We start from the raw sequence: 19244 nt of genomic DNA, 5'->3' as shown, positions 1-19244 counted from the left end.
TGGATATTTATGTGTGCTATGGCAAATGAGGTTTTTTCCCTAGGACTCAGTCTGGACCCCCTCCCGAGGGTCCAGCCTTTGACTGATATTTTTTACTCTTCCCCCCTTTCCCAATATCACCTTTTTCCCACCTTTTTTAAGGAGCGCCGTAAGTGGCTGATCCGTTGGTGGCCTCGTCTTGTCTCCCAGTAACGTATGTTTGCTGTTAGTGGGACTGTGCCCAAAATGTAATTTCAGTTCTTATGTGTCTTGTGCATGTTAAAGAATGGACAATAATAATGCATCCTGAATCCTGAATACCATTTCTCAATTCAACATGTTACTACTTCAACATTTCTCGACCGATTTGAAAAATTTCAACACCAACCATTTCGACTCATTCAGACCATTCAGGTCTTTTACCGTTTTCAAAAAAATTGCAGCTTTTCCCGAAATGCCCACATTTTTGGGGAAATTCCCATTGAAATGAATGTGACATTCTTCAAAGTTCCACAACTCTCACCATTTTCAATTGATTCAAACTGTTCCAACTTCAAAATATTCAGCCTGTTTGGGAATCGTGTGCTCCCTTTCAACAATTCTAAAAAAAAATCCAGGATTTCAGTTCAACTTCAGCATTCCCACACAATTTCTTCAGGAATTGTCTCTTCTAGTTGCATGTTGAAGCCCTACTTAAAAGCTTCTTAAAGGCCTACTGAAATGAATTTTTCTTATTTAAACGGGGATAGCAGATCCATTCTATGTGTCATACTTGATCATTTCGCGATACTGCCATATTTTTGCTGAAAGGATTTAGTAGAGAACATCGACGATAAAGTTGCAACTTTTGGTCGCTGATAAAAAAAGCCTTGCCTGTACCGGAAGTAGCGTGACGTCACAGGTTGAAAGGCTCCTCACATTTCCCCATTGTTTACACCAGCAGCGAGAGCGATTCGGACCGAGAAAGCGAAGATTACCCCATTAATTTGAGCCAGGATGAAAGATTCGTGGATGAGGTACGTGAGAGTGAAGGACTAGAGTGCAGTGCAGGACGTATCTTTTTTCGCTCTGACCATAACTTATGTACAAGCTGGCTCATTGGATTCCACACTTTCTCCTTTTTCTATTGTGGATCACAGATTTGTATTTTAAACCACCTCAGATACTATATCCTCTTGAGAATGAGAGTCGAGAACGCGAAATGGACATTCACAGTGACTTATCTCCACGACAATACATCGGTGAAGCACTTTAGCTGCGGAGCTAACGTGATAGCATCGTGCTTAAATGCAGATAGAAACAAAAGAAATAAGCCCCTGACTGGAAGGATAGACAGAAGATCAACAATACTACTATCAGGAGACACCGAACCAAACACTGGACCTGTAACCACACGGGTTAATGCTGTGCCGCTTGTCGAAGCCTAGCAATGCTGTTGCTAACGACGCCATTGAAGCTAACTTAGCTACGGGACCTCGTCTGAGCTATGATAAAAACATTAGCTCTCCACCTACGCCAGCCCTCATCTGCTCATCAACACCCGTGCTCACCTGCGTTCCAGCGATCGACGGCGCGACGAAGGACTTCACCCGATCATCGATGCGGTCGGCGGCTAGCGTCGGATAGCGCGTCTGCTATCCAAGTCAAAGTCCTCCTGGTTGTGTTGCTGCAGCCAGCCGCTAATACACCGATCCCACCTACAGCTTTCTTCTTTGCAGTCTTCATTGTTCATTAAACAAATTGCAAAAGATTCACCAACACAGATGTCCAGAATACTGTGGAATTTTGGGATGAAAACAGAGCTTTTTTGTATTGGATTCAATGGGTCCGAATACTTCCGTATCAACCGTTGACGTCACGCGCATACGTCATCATACATAGACGTTTTCAACCGGAAGTGTGGCGGGAAATTTAAAATTGCACTTTATAAGTTAACCCGGCCGTATTGGCATGTGTTGCAATGTTAAGATTTCATCATTGATATATAAACTATCAGACTGCGTGGTCGGTAGTAGTGGCTTTCAGTAGGCCTTTCATGTGTATAGCGGCGGGTATAATATCATACCTGTGGTCGGCACAAGGGCCTGTGGTCGGTTTTCCAGGAGGCGGGTGAGGCGCAAACCTGCTGGTGACCGGCTCAGGAACAAAGGTGACGCTCATGGGTCGTGGGATTTTACTTTTACTGCCTGATGAGGAAGACAGGGAAAGAGGGTCTTCTCCTCCGCAGTCCGACCTGGAGCCTCGCTCCGAGGAGAGCCGTTCTCGGGGCAAAGTGGCTGGCAGGTTTTCACAGGACAGCGACGGAGAAGGGGAGTGAGTGGGGGATCCAGGGACCGGGCTGCTCCAGCGGTGTCGTCGGTCCCCGTGAAGGTTCCTAATCGGAGAGTCCGGAGGGGTGGTGACGTCTCGGATTGGGATGCGGCTCAGTCTCGGCGAGGAAGGAGAGTCTTTGGGCCGTAAAGAAGTGATGGCTGGAAAAACCGCTTGAGGCTGCTGGTTTAGTTCTGAGGAGCAGTCGGGCAGACCGGAATCACTCTCTGGGTCTTTTGTCAGGAGAGCGGAGGTTCCTTTAAGAGGGCTTGATGGTGGCGCAATTTCAGTCTTTCCTCCATCTTTTCGGAGTTCGTCAGATTTATTGGACTGGGCTTCCTGAGGCATCGTATCACTCTTCTCAAGGATAGGAAATGGTGACGTGCAGCTGAGGGACTGAAAACAACAGCATGATTAGAGGAGCAGCGTTTCCTATACTTCTATGTCGCCACAAATATTACGGTACAGTAGATTGTATCGTAACTCTACTTCCGAACACATCTCGTATGCACCTGGGGCCTCATGCAATACAAAAACTTGGCGTACAAACTTTTTCGCAGCAAAGTTGAAATGCATCAAGTATGAACTGAACATGGAAAATGTGCGGTGCCTCACGCCATTTTCACGGCTGGCGTGTGCACATTTCTACATGCTGTAAATACTTTGGCGACACGCAGAGGCGACGCCGGCTAACCGTTTAAAATAGAGACACATACACTACCGTTCAAAAGTTTGGGGTCACCCAAACAATTTTGTGGAATAGCCTTCATTTCTAAGAACAAGAAAAGACTGTCGAGTTTCAGATGAAAGTTCTCTTTTTCTGGCCATTTTGAGCGTTTAATTGTCCCCACAAATGTGATGCTCCAGAAACTCAATCTGCTCAAAGGAAGGTCAGTTTTGTAGCTTCTGTAACGAGCTAAACTGTTTTCAGATGTGTGAACATGATTGCACAAGGGTTTTCTAATCATCAATTAGCCTTCTGAGCCAATGAGCAAACACATTGTACCATTAGAACACTGGAGTGATAGTTGCTGGAAATGGGCCTCTATACACCCATGTAGATATTGCACCAAAAACCAGACATTTGCAGCTAGAATAGTCATTTACCACATTAGCAATGTATAGAGTGTATTTCTTTTAAGTTAAGACTAGTTTAAAGTTATCTTCATTGAAAAGTACAGTGCTTTTCCTTCAAAAATAAGGACATTTCAAGGTGACCCCAAACTTTTGAACGGTAGTGTACAACCAGAGATGTCCGATAATGTCAGACTGCCGATATTATTGTCCAAAAAATGCTTTAAAATGTAATATCGGAAATGATCGATATCGGTTTCAAAATTAATTTATGACTTTTTAAAACGCCGCTGTGTACACGGACGTAGGGAGAAGTACAGAGCGCCAATAAACCTTAAAGGCACTGCCTTTGCGTGCCGGCCCAGTCACATAATATCTACGGCTTTTCACACACACAAGTGAATGCAATGCATACTTGGTCAACAGCCATACAGGTCACACTGAGGGTGACCGTATAAACAACTTTAACACTGTTACAAATATGCGCCACACTGTGAACCCACACCAAACAAGAATGACAAACACATTTCGGGAGAACATCCGCACCGTAACACAACATAAACACAACAGAACAAATACCCAGAACCCCTTGCAGCACTAACTCTTCCGGGACGCTACAATATACACCCCCCCAACCGATCCTCCTCATGCTCTCTCAGGGAGAGCATGTCCCAAATTCCAAGCTGCTGTTTTGAGGCATGTTAAAAAAAATAATGCACTTTGTGACTTCAATAATAAATATGGCAGTGCCATGTTGGCATTTTTTTCCATAACTTGAGTTGATTTATTTTGGAAAACCTTGTTACATTGTTTAATGCATCCAGGGGGACGGCGTGGCGAAGTTGGGAGAGTGGCCGTGCCAGCAATTTGAAGGTTACTGGGGTTCAATCCCCACCTTCTACCATCTGTTGTGTCCTTGAGCAAGACACTTCACCCTTGCTCCTGATGGGACTGGTTAGCGCCGTGCATGGCAGCTCTCGCCATCAGTGTGTGAATGTGTGTGTGCGAATGGTTGAATGTGGAAAATAGTGTCAAAGCGCTTTGAGTTCCTTAAAAAGGTAGAAAAGCGCTATACAAGTACGACCCATTTACCATTTACCATCACAGTAAAATTAGGCATAATAATGTGTTAATTCCACGACCGTATATATCAGTATCGGTTGATATCGGAATCGGTAATTAAGAGTTGGACAATATCGGAATATGGGCAAAAAAGCCATTATCGGACATCTCTACATACAATAATTACTATATAGATGGTAAATGGATTATACTTGTATAGCGCTTTTCTACTTTCAAGGTACTCAAAGCTCTTTGACACTATTTCCACATTCCCCCATTTACACACTGATGCAGGGCGCTAACCATGACCCATCAGGAGCAAGGGTGAAGTGTCTTGCTTAAGGACACAACAAATGTGACTGGGATGGCGGAAGCTGGAACCCTCAAGTTGCTGGCATGGGCGCTCTATCACCCGAGCCACGCCGGACATATGAATAAATACCAGTCCAGTGTGTGTAAGTACCGTATTTTTCAGACTACAAGTCGACGTTTTTTTCATAGTTTGGTGCGACGTATACTCCGGAGCGACTTATGTGTGAAATTATTAACACATTACCGTAAAATATCAAATAATATTATTTATCTCATTCGCGTGAGCGACGAAGAAAATGTCCGCAATCGTCACACACATGCCAACCAGTAAGAATTCGGCAGGGGCGGGTCATGGCAGAAGTGCATTGTGGGTCATGATATGCTAACTGCCATATGCTATACGCTACTGCCGGAGCTATTAAAATGGATCACATCAACATTGGCCGTAACTTATAAAAACTGAGAAGGACTGAACTAAAATGGCACCGAAAAGGAAATCATATACTGCAGATTACAAGCCGGACGTAGTGAAATATGCAGCAGAGAACAGCAATCGAGCAGCAGAAAGAAAGGACGCTAGCGGGGCGCATACCAGAGGCGACACAGAGGAAGAAGATTTCATGGGATTTAGCGATTAGGAGTGACAGATTGTTTGGTAAACGTATAGCATGTTCTATATGTTATAGTTATTTGAATGACTCTTACCATAATATGTTACGTTAACATACCAGGCACGTTCTCAGTTGGTTATTTATGCCTCATATAACGTACACTTATTCAGCCTGTTGTTCACTATTCTTGATTTCTTTTAAATTGCCTTTCAAATGTCTATTCTTGGTGTTGGCTTTTATCAAATACATTTCCCCAAAAAATGCGACTTATACTCCAGTGCGACGTCTATATGTTTTTTTCCTTCTTTATTGTGCATTTTCGGCAGGTGCGACTTATACTCCGAAAAATACGGTACACGAATAGCTATAAAAGCATAGGCAAAGGAGTGCTAAAAAAACCCACAATGGTGCTGTGACCACATTGAGGTTCCTTGCAACTGGGGTCTGGCTAAAAAAACAGGACTGTGCCAGTCGGCCTTGAACTAATAAGCCATGCCAGCCGTGTGGGAGGGAATTATCGGCATGTTAGCCTGGTATATAAAATTCCCATACAACGCAGCTGAACAGGCCAACATTTAATTTGCAGCGATAGACAAGTTTTCCGAAGGTAATCGGTGGTATCGACTGCACTCTCATTGCTATAGAAACCGTCATCACATGATGAATATGTTTATGTAAACAGGAAACATTTTCAGCAGATTGTATGTACTGCGTAAATACAATTTACCAACATTGTAGCAACTCTCTGGTGAAACGGGGTGGGCCCTTTATCTCCTGTTTTGGACACACATTAAACATTGATGTCGGATCACTTTTTCATTTCTGCCTGTGTGCGGTTCTCTGATCCCACACCATTAACCCTTTTGTTTGCTGCTAATGCTAATGGAAGTGAGCGTGCCAAAGACTACATTTTTTCCGCGCCTCCACCCCAGCAAGTGGCACCGAAAATTTGCAGGGCTGATTTAAACCTACTCAGCGGCCTAGTAGTTAGAGTGTCCGCACGGAGATCGGTAGGTTGCGAGTTCAAACCCCGGCCGAGTCATACCGAAGACTATAAAAATGGGACCCATTACCTCCCTGCTTGGCACTCAGCATCAAGGGTTGGAATTGGGGGTTAAATCACCAAAATGATTCCCAGGGGGTGAACAAGGGGATGGGTCAAATGCAGAGGACAAATTTCACCACACCTAGTGTGTGTGTGTGTGACAATCATTGGTACTTTCACTTTAACTTAAATGTGATTTTGCTCATGGGATGTACAAAAGAAATGTTCTTTGTGCGGACAACATTTTCTGGATTTAAGCATACACCAATTTTTGGGGGGGAAATCTTATTAATGCATGAGGCCCCAGGTCCACCAGAGAATGATACGACGTAACAGGAGGGATCAGTGTTGCCAACTTAGTGACTGTGTCACTATAATTAGTAAGTATTTGAAGTATTCAGATCCCTCTAGTTTCTCTTTTCCTAACAATTGATTGATTGATTCTTTCATTAGTAGATTGCACAGTACAGTACATATTCCGTACAGTTGACCACTAAATGGTAACACCCCAATAAGTTTTTCAAATTGTTTAAGTCGGGGTCCACCTAAATTGATTCATGAGAGAGAGAGAGAGAGAGAGAGAGAGAGAGAGAGAGAGAGAGAGAGAGAGAGAGAGAATCTGCATTTGATTATTAACAATCCAGGGAGGGTGTTAGTTTAGGGTTGAAGCTGCCTGGAGGTGTTCTTTTATTGCGGTTTTGAAGGAGGATAGAGATTCCCTTTTTACACCTGTTGGGAGTGCATTCCATATTGATGTGGCATAGAAGGAGAATGAGTTACATCGGGAATCTGGGTTTAACGTGGTTAGTGGAGCTCCCCCTGGTGTTGTGGTTATGGCGGTCATTTACGTTATGGAAGTAGTTTGACATGTACTTCGGTATCAGGGAGGTGTAGCGGATTTTATAGACTAGGCTCAGTGCAAGTTGTTGTACTCTGTCCTCCACCCTGAGCCAGCCCACTTTGGACAAGTGTGTAGGAGTGAGGTGTGATCTGGGGTGGAGGTCTAGAAGTAACCTGACTAGCTTGTTCTGGGATGTTTGGAGTCTAGATTTGAGGGTTTTGGAGGTGCTAGGGTACCAGGAGGTGCATGCATAATCGAAAAAGGGTTGAACGAGAGTTCCCGCCAGAATCTTCATGGTGCTTTTGTTGACCACAGAGGAGATTCTGTAGAGAAATCTCGTTCGTTGGTTGACCTTTCTGAATACCTTGGTTGCCATTTTATCACAGGAAAGGTTAGCCTCTAGAACGGAACCTAGGTAGGTGACCTCATCTTTCCTGGTGATAACAATGTCACCCACTTTTATAGTGAAGTCATTGACTTTCTTAAGGTTGATGTGGGACCCAAATAGGAGGGATTCCGTTTTACCCAAGTGTATGGATAGCTTGTTGTCAGTGAGCAGTAAACAACATGTGACAAGCAAAACATTTAGTGACTTTTGCAGCTCGCCAATTACGGTTTTACCTGATCTGGCAGAAATGTCACACATTTTGCATGGTGATACCATTTTGGTACACACTTAGCTCAGACTAACTACAAATGGTTAGAGATGTGGCTTTTTTGCCAATATCCGATATTCCGATATTGTCCAACTCTTAATTACCGATTCCGATATCAACCGATACCGATATATACAGTCGTGGAATTAACACATTATTATGCCTAATTTTGCTGTGATGCCACGCTGGATGCATTAAACAATGTAACAAGGTTTTCCAAAATAAATCAACTCAAGTTATGGAAAAAAGTGCCAACATGGCACTGCCATATTTATTATTGAAGTCACAAAGTGCTTTTTTTTTTTTTAAACATGCCTCAAAACAGCAGCTTGGAATTTGGGACATGCTCTCCCTGAGAGAGCATGAGGAGGTTGGGGGGTGCGGGGTTTTGGTAGCGGGGGGTGTATATTGTAGCGTCCCGGAAGAGTTAGTGCTGCAAGGGGTTCTGGGTATTTGTTCTGTTGTGTTTATGTTGTGTTACGGTGCGGATGTTCTCCCGAAATGTGTTTGTCATTCTTGTTTGGTGTGGGTTCACAGTGTGGCGCATGTTTGTAACAGTGTTAAAGTTGTTTATACGGCCACCCTCAGTGTGACCTGTGTGGCTGTTGACCAAGTATGCCTTGCATTCACTTGTGTGTGTGAAAAGCCGCATATATTATGTGACTGGGCCGGCACGCAAAGGCAGTGCCTTTAAGGTTTATTGGCGCTCTGTACTTCTCCCTATGTCCGTGTACACAGCAGCGTTTTAAAAAGTCATACATTTTACTTTTTGAAACAGATACCGATAAATTCCGATACATTACATTTTAAAGCATTTATCGGCCGATAATATCGGCAGTCCGATATTATCGGTCATCTCTACAAATGGTGGTAAATATCAACAGCGTACCTCACCAGGCATGAGATATTGTATATGTGCCGTGAAAATTGTTCAGCTAATACCGTACAGACTGTATACAATGACCCTGAAAATGACCACTGATTTTTCAAGACCCGTTTCAAAGTACTATTCCTAGATAAAAATAAAACTACTATATAACTACTAAGTATGAACCGACCTGATCCATGTGGGGTCTTCCCATTAAGACTGAGGGCATCTGTCCCAGCATCCCTGGCAACCTCTTGTGGCCAAGTAACCATGAACCTACAGAGCGGTGTGACAGAAGGGGACTGCCCAGTACAGCCGGACTATCCTGCGGGGCAGAGGGGTGCTTCTCTGTCTCAGCCGTGCTGCAAATCCCAGCTGGCTTGTCCTCACGTTGGGCTTCAGCTGAAGGCTTGACGGCTCCGGAACTAGTGCCTTGGTCCAGCTCGAGCATCACCCACTCTTGGGAGTCTCCCTCTTGGACCACAGGACTAACGTTGACTGCAACAAAGCCCCCGCTGACGCCGCTTTCCTCGGCAGTCCCGGTGCCGGAGTGTTCATCAGGCAAGGATTTCTCCCCAGGTTGAGCAAGGACAGGTGGTTTACCTCGACTGGAGAAAGAGAAAAACGGAATGATTTCCGGGTGATATATCACATTTATTACCTTGCATTGTCTGTAGTTTAGTATATAAGCAAACCTCAACACTGGATGAGGAAATACGGTATCATAGCACGACAATATAGTATGTTGGTATTACGAACCAGGACTCAAGGAAGCGTTCAATAGTAGGCTTGGGTTCGGGTGCGACCCTCCTTTCAAATGCCAAGCTCTGGCTCTGTCGCATCTTCCGGAGCAGAGGCACAGCCCGGCCCAGGTACATGGTCTCAGATCGCACTCGTCTCGGAGAGCTCGGAATAGACCCGGCGGGGCTCTGGTTCGCCTGGTTCAGACTGTGCTCATCCTCAGTTGCCACCTAAACAAGATTGGGGACAAGAATGGTTAAAAACCGGAAGAGAAAGCAAATCAAAGAATAACTATTATCTAGTGTAAAAGTGTGTGGTTTTAAATGGCCACAAGTTAACGTACCCCACCGGGGATTCTTCAATTGAGTATAATGCTGAAAATTAGAGATGTCCGATAATGGCTTTTTTACCGATATCCGATATTCCGATATTGTCCAACTCTTAATTACCGATATCAACCGATACCGATATATACAGTGGTGGAATTAACACATTATTATGCCTAATTTTGTTGTGATGCCCCGCTGGATGCATTAAACAATGTAACAAGGTTTTCCAAAATAAATCAACTCAAGTTATGAAAAACAAAAGCCAACATGGCACTGCCATATTTATTATTGAAGTCACAAAGTGCATTCTTTTTTTTTAACATGCCTCAAAACAATAACAGTGCAATACTTTTTCATAACATGGTCACTACTGCCTAGTTTCTCTTGTTATATTCTTATTTTAATGTTATATTGTTATTCTCATTGTTGCTTTTTATTTTTATTCTTATTGTAATATTTTTATATTCTGTTTCCATTTATAGCCCCATTATTTACTTTTTAAATTCAATCTCAATTCTGTACACTGCTGCTGGAATTTTAATTTTCCTGAGGGAACTCTCCTGAAGGAATCAATAAAGTACTATCTATCCATCTATCTATCTATCTATCTATCTATCTATCTATCTATCTATCTATCTATCTATCTATCTATCCAAACAGCAGCTTGGAATTTGGGACATGCTCTCCCTGAGAGAGACTATATGAGGTTGAGGTGGCGGGGTAGGGGTTAGCAGGGGGGTTTATATTGTAGCGTCCCGGGAAGAGTTAGTCCTACAAGGGATTCTGGGTATTTGTTCTGTTGTGTTTATGTTGTGTTACGGTGCGGATGTTCTCCCGAAATGTGTTTGTCATTCTTGTTTGGTGTGGGTTCACAGTGCGGCGCATATTTGTAACAGTGTTGAAGTTGTTTATACTGCTATCCTCAGTGTGACCTGTATGGCTGTTGAACAAGTACGTCTTGCATCAATTCGTAATGAGTAAAGCCGGTAGATATTATGTGACTGGGATGGCATGCACGTAAAGGAAGTGCCTTAAAGCAGGGGTGTCAAACTCAAATACAGAGTGGGCCAAAATTTAAAACTGAACAAAGCCGCGGGCCAAGGTTGAACAAATTAACCTTTTAATAGGGACCCAAACAAGTTTTGCATTGAATATTGAACAAGCAAGGCTTATATAACTTTATAGTGACATGCAAAATCGAGTTTCAAATAATAATATTAATAATTCAAAAATATCAATGGCATATCAAATAAAATTTAAATAAAAACTGAATGTCTCTTCTATTTACAGCCTTCTGAGGTAAATATCAACATAAACTTTTTCCACAGGCTAATAATACATTTGAGAATAAAAGAAGGAATGAATCAAACATTCAAGCCTTGAAGTAGCAAGAGAAAGTGCATGAATAAAACTTTAATTATTGCTCAGTTTGCTACACTGATTTGCTTTAACACTGAATATGGAACAAGCAACGCTTATATAACTTAATAGTGCAAAATCAACTTTCAAAAAACAAACAAAAAAACATCACTGGTATATTAAATGCAATTTAAATAAAAAATGTAATGCCTCTTTTCTATTTGCAGCCTTCTGAGGTAAATATCAACATTAACTTGGTGGGCGGGGGCAGGGTTGGGGGGCGAAGTTTGGTGGTAGCGGGGGGTGTATATTGTAGCGTCCCGGAAGAGTTAGTACTGCAAGGGGTTCTGTGTATTTGTTCTGATGTGTTTATGTTGTGTTACGGTGCGGATGCTCTCCCGAAATAGGTTTGTCATTCTTGTTTGGTGTGGGTTCACAGTGTTAAAGTTGTTTATACGTCCACCCTCAGTGTGACCTGTATGGCTGTTGACCAAGTATGCATTGCATTCACTTGTGTGTGTGTCAAAGCCGCATATAGTATGCGACTGTACCAGCACGCTGTTTGTATGGAGGAACAGCGGACGTAACGACAGTTTGTAGAGGACGCTAAAGGTAGTGCCTTTAAGGCACGCCCCCAATATTGTTGTCCGGGTGGAAATCGAGAGAAATTCGGGAGAATGGTTGCCCCGGGAGATTTTCTGGAGGGGCACTGAAATTCGGGAGTCTCCCGGGAAAATCGGGAGGGTTTGCAAGTATGAGTATTAGCGGTGAATGCTGTGTTACAGCGGCACCTCCGCTGTATAATACCGGCGGGCCAGCTCTAATGTTAATTTGATATCGCCTCAAGGGCCAAATGAAATTACACAGCGGGCCAAATTTGGCCCGCGGGCCAGAGTTTGACACCCATGCCTTAAAGGTTTATTGTCTCTCTGTACCTCTCCCTACGTCCGTGTACACAGCGGCGTTTAAAAAGGTCATACATTTTACATTTAAAAACCGATACCGATAATAACGAAACCGATACCGATAATTTCCGATATTACATTTTAAAGCATTTATTAGCCGATAATATCGGCAGCCTGATATTATCAGACATCCCTACTGAAAATGTATATCAGGAATATTCAACTAAATTGCCTTAGAGAAGCTACAACTAGGGGCCTAAGAAGCGTCCTCTTGATTTTAGTGTATTTATTTTGTTTAGTTACAGGAGCGCTCTCTGTTGTTTTTAAGGATCTGCTGCAAAATGTTAGTCTCTCAAGTTTTGTAAACTGAACTAGCCCAAATGATGAAAAAAATAGGACCTAAAATGGAACCATGAGGAACACCACCAGTATGTATCACTAAAGAAGTTGAACATATAATCACTGACTGCATCTGAAGTTAACAAGTTATCGCAACACCTCGTTACATCAATCACGTTTCATGTAACTACAAAACCCCAAACCAGTGAAGTTGGCACGTTGTGTAAATGGTAAACAAAAACAGAATACAATGATTTGCTAATCCTTTTCAACTTATATTCAATTGAATGGACTGCAAAGACAAGATACTTGACGTTCGCACTGGAAAACTTTGTTATTTTTTGCATATATTAGCTCATTTGGAATTTGATGCCTGCAACATGTTTAAAAAAAGCTGGCACGAGTGGCAAAAAAGACCGAGAAATTTGAGGAATGCTCATCAAACACTTATTTGGAACATCCCACAGGTGAACAGGCTAATTGGGAACAGGTGGGTGCCATGATTGGGTATAAAAGCAGCTTCCATGAAATGCTCAGACAAGGATGGGGCGACGGTCACCACTTTGTGAACAAATGCGTGAGCAAATTGGCGAACAGTTTAAAAACAAAATTTGTCAACCAGCTATTGCAAGGAATTTATGGATTTCACCATCTACGGTCTGTAATATCATCAAAAGGTTCAGAGAATCTGGAGAGATCACTGCACGTAAGCGATGATATAACGTTTTTTGTACAACTGACTGCATCTGAAGTAAACAAGTTATAGCAACACCTAGTTACATTACCTCTAAAGGCTTAGTTGGCCACATGCGTGGACAGCACCTTTTAGCTCGTATTTCCAAAATTGTGTACACTACTGAATTGGGGTCTTATGGCCGCTTATGTGAACACTTATACTGCCATCTAGTGGTGTCAGAAGAGTATAAGACACAATGGAATTTGGAGAAAAAAATGTGTAAAAATAAGAATTAGCATGTCACTACACATGAAGTACACATTTGTGTACTTATGGATTAAGTACGTCAAATCAAAAGATGATTCTTAGTTTTTATTCTAATTAGGGTCCAATAAGCCCAAATAGCAAAGAGAAATAAAAAAAACCATGTAAACAAACAGCTTGGGCCTTATCACATTACCAAAAATGTGTAACTGCCAAAAGAAGAGAACTTAAAGGGGTGCCTTGAGGAACACCTTCATTGTAAATCACATATTTGGACCCCTGTGCTGTGATGAGGTGGCGACTTGTCCAGGGTGTACCCTGCCTTCCGCCCGAATGTAGCTGAGATAGGCTCCAGCACCCCCGCGACCCCAAGGGAATAAGCGGTAGAAAATGGATGGATGGATGGATGGACCCCTGTGTTCTATGTTTGCTAGCTGGATTTGGCCTCCGAGCCACCAGTTGAATAGCACTGATTTAAAACATCAAACATATTGACGAGAGATGTCCGATAATGGCTTTTTTGCCGATATCCGATATTCCGATATTGTCCAACTCTTAATCACCGATTCCGATATCAACCGATACGGATAAATACAGTCGTGGAATTAATACATTATTATGCCTAATTTTGTTGTGACGTCCCGCTGGATGCATTAAACAATGTAACAAGGTTTTCCAAAATAAATCAACTCAAGTTATGGAAAAAAAATGCCAACATGGCACTGCCATATTTATTATTGAAGTCACAAAGTGCATTATTTTTTTTAACATGCCTCAAAACAGCAGCTTGGAATTTGGGACATGCTCTCCCTGAGAGAGCATGAGGAGGTTGAGGTGGGCGGGGTTGAGATGGGAGGGCGGGGGTAGTATATTGTAGCGTCCAGGAAGAGTTAGTGCTGCAAGGGGTTCTGGGTATTTGTTATGTTGCGGTGCGGATGTTCTCCCGAAATGTGTTTGTCATTCTTGTTTGGTGTGGTTTCACAGTGTGGCGCATATTTGTAACAGTGTTAAAGTTGTTTATACGGTCACCCTCAGTGTGACCTGTATGGCTGTTGACCAAGTATGCATTGCATTCACTTGTGTGTGTGAAAAGCCGTAGATATTATGTGACTAGGCCGGCACGCAAAGATTAAGATTAAATTAAGATTAAAGTACCAGTGATTGTCACACACACACTAGATGTGGCGAAATTTGTCCTCTGCATTTGTCCCATCCCCTTGGGGAGCAGTGGGCAGCAGCGGCGCCGCGCCCGGGAATCATTTTGGTGATTTAACTCCCAACTCCAACCCGTTGTTGCTGAGTGCCAAGCAGGGAGGTTATGGCTCCCATTTTTATAGTCTTTGGTATGACTCGGCTGGGATTTGAACTCCAACCTAAAGGCAGTGCCTTTAAGGTTTATTGGCGCTCAGTACTTCTCCCTACATGTACACAGCGGCGTTTCAAAAAGTCGTACATTTTACTTTTTGAAACCGATACAGATAATATTGAAACCGATACCGAAAATTTCCGATATTAAATTTTAAAGCATTTGTCGGCCGATATTATCGGACATCCCTAGTATTGACATTTGGAAAAACTATTTTCTGACAAACTTACCCTCTTTATCACTGGCTCGACATGTTGCTGGTTTTGTATGCGGTCCATTTCTTCCCATACATCTCTCACAGGCCCGGACCCAGTGGGCACAGGCGGGCAGTTGTCAGCGTCACTGAAGCGCTCCCCGAGCATGAGAACATCCTCAGTGTTCTCCCTTTGCAGCTCCACGGGCAGCACTGAAGCATTGGCCATGCTGAGGAGGAAGAGACAAGAGAAGGTTATTTAAAACCTATAGATGAGGTGTGTCCAAAGTGCGGCCCGGGGGCCATTTGCGGCCCGCAGCTAATTGTTTACCGGCCCGCCACACATTCTGGAAATGCTATTGCAAGAATTAAAAAAAACATTAAAAAAAGTGGAATGAGGTGAAATCTAACGAGAAAAAGTTGCAATGTTGACACAAAGCTGCCATGCAGGCTTTTTTTTTTCTTTTGTCTCTTTATTTTTCTTTTTTTGCCATTGCTCCAAAAAAAAATGTTATAATGAATTATTGACCTATTCAAGGCTCCAATTATTTCAAATACTTCACTTTAAAATGTTTTATGTGGAAAATATTGCATATATTGTGTGGTTGCCATACAAAAACATCAACATTTTATTTGACAAAAGAGCATAAAACAAACAAAATAATAGTTCAAACGTAAAATGGACAGATATATCTGAAGTTGAGCTTGTAACTTAAGTGTTGAAAGTAAAAAAAAAACCTAATAAAAATGTATCACTTTCTGAGTGGGGCACCTTTTGGATCCCAAATATATTTAATGGGATTTTATTTATCTTTTCACTGTGATTACTCAAAAATAATAATGAATTAAAATCAATGGTGTCCTGCATTATTGATCTTTTTAAGGCTCTAATTACTTCACATCAAACATTGCTTTCTGAATGTTTTGGGCAGTGGGGGAAATACTGCATATTTCAGTTTTATTATAAAAAACTAAGTTGTCTTTGACAGAAAAGGCATAAAACCTTTTTGTTTTTTTAAACTTTATGTCAACCTGAAGTTGATATACTGTAGAGATTTACTGTAAGCGTTAAATAAATAAATAAATAATTTGACTTGTTTTTAACATTTTAATGACTTAGACCCTTTATGGTCCCCGGGAGCCCTAAAGGTAAAAAACAAACAAAATCCATATATTTTGTTATGGTTTGAAAATGAAAAATATCAAAATGGCCCCCGCATGCTTTAATTTTTCTGTGTGCGGCCCTCAGTGGAAAAAGTTTGGACACCCCTGCTATAGATAGATCATTTATAACTTTTTAAGCGTGCCGGTAAAATGGTGACAAGTACCCCAAATGGGCTGGCGTGAGGCGGGTAAGCTCCTGGCCGGTTGGCACCGCCGCAGCAACGGTCAGCATGTCCTCGGGGTCGCATCTCTCCCAGTCGTAGGGGTCGTTTGCCCGCACATTGTGGCTTTCCATAGCGCTCTCAAACAGTGACATCAAGAGCTGTCACAGGGGAAACGCGCGTGTCAACAGAAACAAAAAACATATACAAAGTAAGAGATGGCTAACCTTGTAGTCTGGAATTGTGTTATAGTCCAAGCTGAGGATGTGATCCAGGTAAGCACTGAATTCGGATGGTAGGTGATTAAGCATCAGGCGATGGTCATATGCTTCTTTTAGATTTCCTACTTGTTCCTGTGGGGAGGAACAGACTGTATTATACAGTATCTCAAAAAGTGAGTGCACGCCGTACATATAAAGACTGGATGGGCCATTCCAACCAAATCAGTGTCATTTGCATTGCCAAAACATTTGAATGTATAACTGCAACATAAAATTACAGTAACTGTAAATGTATTTATTAAAATGTCCTGTACACTGATCGGATTGCATACTTATTAAGCAAAATTTAATTAAGTTAAAAGGTCACATGGCCCACAGGAAATTGAAATCCATATCTCAGCACAGTCCTTTTACCTTAATTATTTTTTTGGTAATGTTTGTTTATTTACATTTATTTTTTTGTTGAGTCCCTGTAATGTGCTTAGTGTCAACATGCTATAACAGTGGTTCTTAACCTTGTTGGAGGTACCGAACCCCACCGGTTTCATATGCGCATTCACCGAACCCTTCTTTAGTGAAAAATAAAATGTTATTTTTTCAAATTCAAGACAAAGTTATATGTTTTTGGTAACACTTTAGTATGGGGAACATATTCTAAGTAACAAACACTTAATTTAGAGGTTTTTTTGACACTAGGGGAACATATTCTAAGTAACAAAGACTTAATTTAGAGTTTTTTGGACACTAGGGGAACATATTCTAAGTAACAAAGACTTAATTTACAGTTATTTGGACACTAGGGGAACATATTCTAAGTAACAAAGACTTAATTTAGAGTTATTTGGACACTAGGGGAACATATTCTAAGTAACAAATACTTAATTTAGAGTTATTTGGTTAGGGTTAGGGTTAGAGGGTTAGGGCCAGGGTTAGAGGGTTAGGGTTATAATAAGGCCATGCCGAATAAGGCATTAATACGTACTTAATAATGACTAGTTAAGAGCCAATATGTTACTAATTTGCATGTTAATAAGCAACTAATTAATGGTGAATATTTTCCCCATAAGTGTTACCATGTTTTTTTACTGGTGCACAAAATGAACCGTGCATGAACATCACCTTGTTCAAACAACAAAACCAACACAGTGCATAAACTCACAACAAATTACACACCTTCAAGAAGTTTTTATTTACACGATGAGTCGGGTGTGTCTTAACCTCCGCCGAACCCCTGAGCCCGACTCACCGAACCCCTAGGGTTTGATCGAACCCAGGTTAAGAACCACTGTGCTATAAGCATAAATGCCATGTGGCACCCAATAGACACTGTTTCAATTAAACTTTTTTGGGGGGGAAAATCATTCTTTATTGTGCCGGAGGATGGTGATGCTATTGTCTTATTGTAGAAGGCTAAGCTACCTACACAACAACGCGAGCTAACATTCCTAAAGTACCATTCACACATTTCTAATGTACTGTTATTACTTGCCGTTTCATTGTCACCTCCATTGCCATCAATAGTAAGCACCCAGCCCGCCATTAAAGGTTTTTGGTTTTTTTAATCTTGGCACACACTCAAAGCAAATTTTTCACAGTTGCAGGCACTTTGCCACAAATCATAAAAGCTAAAAGTAATGCACTTTTTACTTCAGATGAGGCTGAATGTTTGTGTAGTGACTTGTGCTAGTTAAAGCAACCAACAACAGAGCATTTTCCTTCATTGGGTTTAATCGTGGACATGAAGTTGTGGCACAGCCAGTTTTACATACATTAAAATAGACTGCCTCGCGCAAAGGGGGGGTTTGGGTGAATTGCTACCATATATGAATAATCCGCTTACGTCACACTTGAGCAAAATTCCAAACGGATCGTTTAGACTTGCAGGGGTGTACAAAGTGCGGCCCGCAGGTAATTTTTTAACGGCCCCGCGGCACATTCTAAAAATACGATTTAAAAAAATAAAAAACATAAAAAGTGGTATAAAAGAGCAAACAGGTGAAATGTAACAAGAACATGTTGCAATGTTTACTCCAATAACACAAAGCTGCCATGCAGGCTGTTTATTTCTTTAAAAAATAATAATGAATCAAAATCAATGTCATTATGAATTATTGACCAATTCAAAGCTCCAATTACGTCACATTAAATATTCCACTTTGGAATATTTTTTGGGGAAAATATTTTGTGTCTGCCATATAAAAAAGTAAGCTGTTTTGTTTAAAGAAGGGCCTAAAACGAACAAACAAAAAACATAAACAACAAACGTTACAATTGACGGATAGATCTGAAGTTGATCTTGAGATTATTGTGTTAAAAGTTAAAAAAAAAAGGATGATTTATTTTTTAATACTTTACTGAGCAGGACTCTTTTGGATCCCCAATAATTTTAGTGGGACATTTTTTTTTAAGTGTCTATTTAAGTTGCTCAAAAATAATAATGAATTAATGTTATGAGTTATGCTATGAACTCCAATTATTATATAATCTCAAATATTCCACTTTAAAATGTTATTGGGGGAAAATATTGCATATTTTGTGTTTTTTCCATAAAAAAAAAGGGTTTTCTTTGACAAAAAGAGCATACAACTTAAATCTTGAAAAAACACTTCATATTGACAGATAGACCTAATGTTAATCTGGAGATATAGATCTTGAATAATAATAATAATACTAAATAATGACATTTTTAATATTTTTTTTACCTAAACCCTTTGGGGTCCCCAGGATCAAGCCTGAGTGGAGGCCTAAATGTATATTTTTTTATACAT

At 41.3% G+C, this 19244-nt stretch overlaps 1 protein-coding gene across 3 annotated transcripts in view; it reads right to left on the bottom strand.

Moving 5' to 3' along the window:
* The window catches only part of ttbk2b (tau tubulin kinase 2b), a 174314-nt gene that overhangs the window by 7233 nt on the left and 147837 nt on the right, over nucleotides 1-19244 (bottom strand). For all 3 annotated transcript variants that reach the window (XM_062034511.1, XM_062034510.1, XM_062034512.1), the window contains 6 exons: nucleotides 16483-16608; nucleotides 16259-16416; nucleotides 14968-15160; nucleotides 9518-9729; nucleotides 8949-9366; nucleotides 2045-2685 (listed from right to left, as the gene is read on the bottom strand). In XM_062034511.1, coding sequence (XP_061890495.1) covers nucleotides 2045-2685; nucleotides 8949-9366; nucleotides 9518-9729; nucleotides 14968-15160; nucleotides 16259-16416; nucleotides 16483-16608 — 1748 coding nt within the window. The remainder of the gene's footprint in view (nucleotides 1-2044; nucleotides 2686-8948; nucleotides 9367-9517; nucleotides 9730-14967; nucleotides 15161-16258; nucleotides 16417-16482; nucleotides 16609-19244) is intronic.

This window comes from Entelurus aequoreus, linkage group LG23 (genome assembly GCF_033978785.1).
Source record: "Entelurus aequoreus isolate RoL-2023_Sb linkage group LG23, RoL_Eaeq_v1.1, whole genome shotgun sequence".
Classification (NCBI taxonomy): domain Eukaryota; kingdom Metazoa; phylum Chordata; class Actinopteri; order Syngnathiformes; family Syngnathidae; genus Entelurus; species Entelurus aequoreus.
Note: the sequence above shows the minus strand (reverse complement) of the source record. Positions and strands in the feature narration are given on the sequence as shown.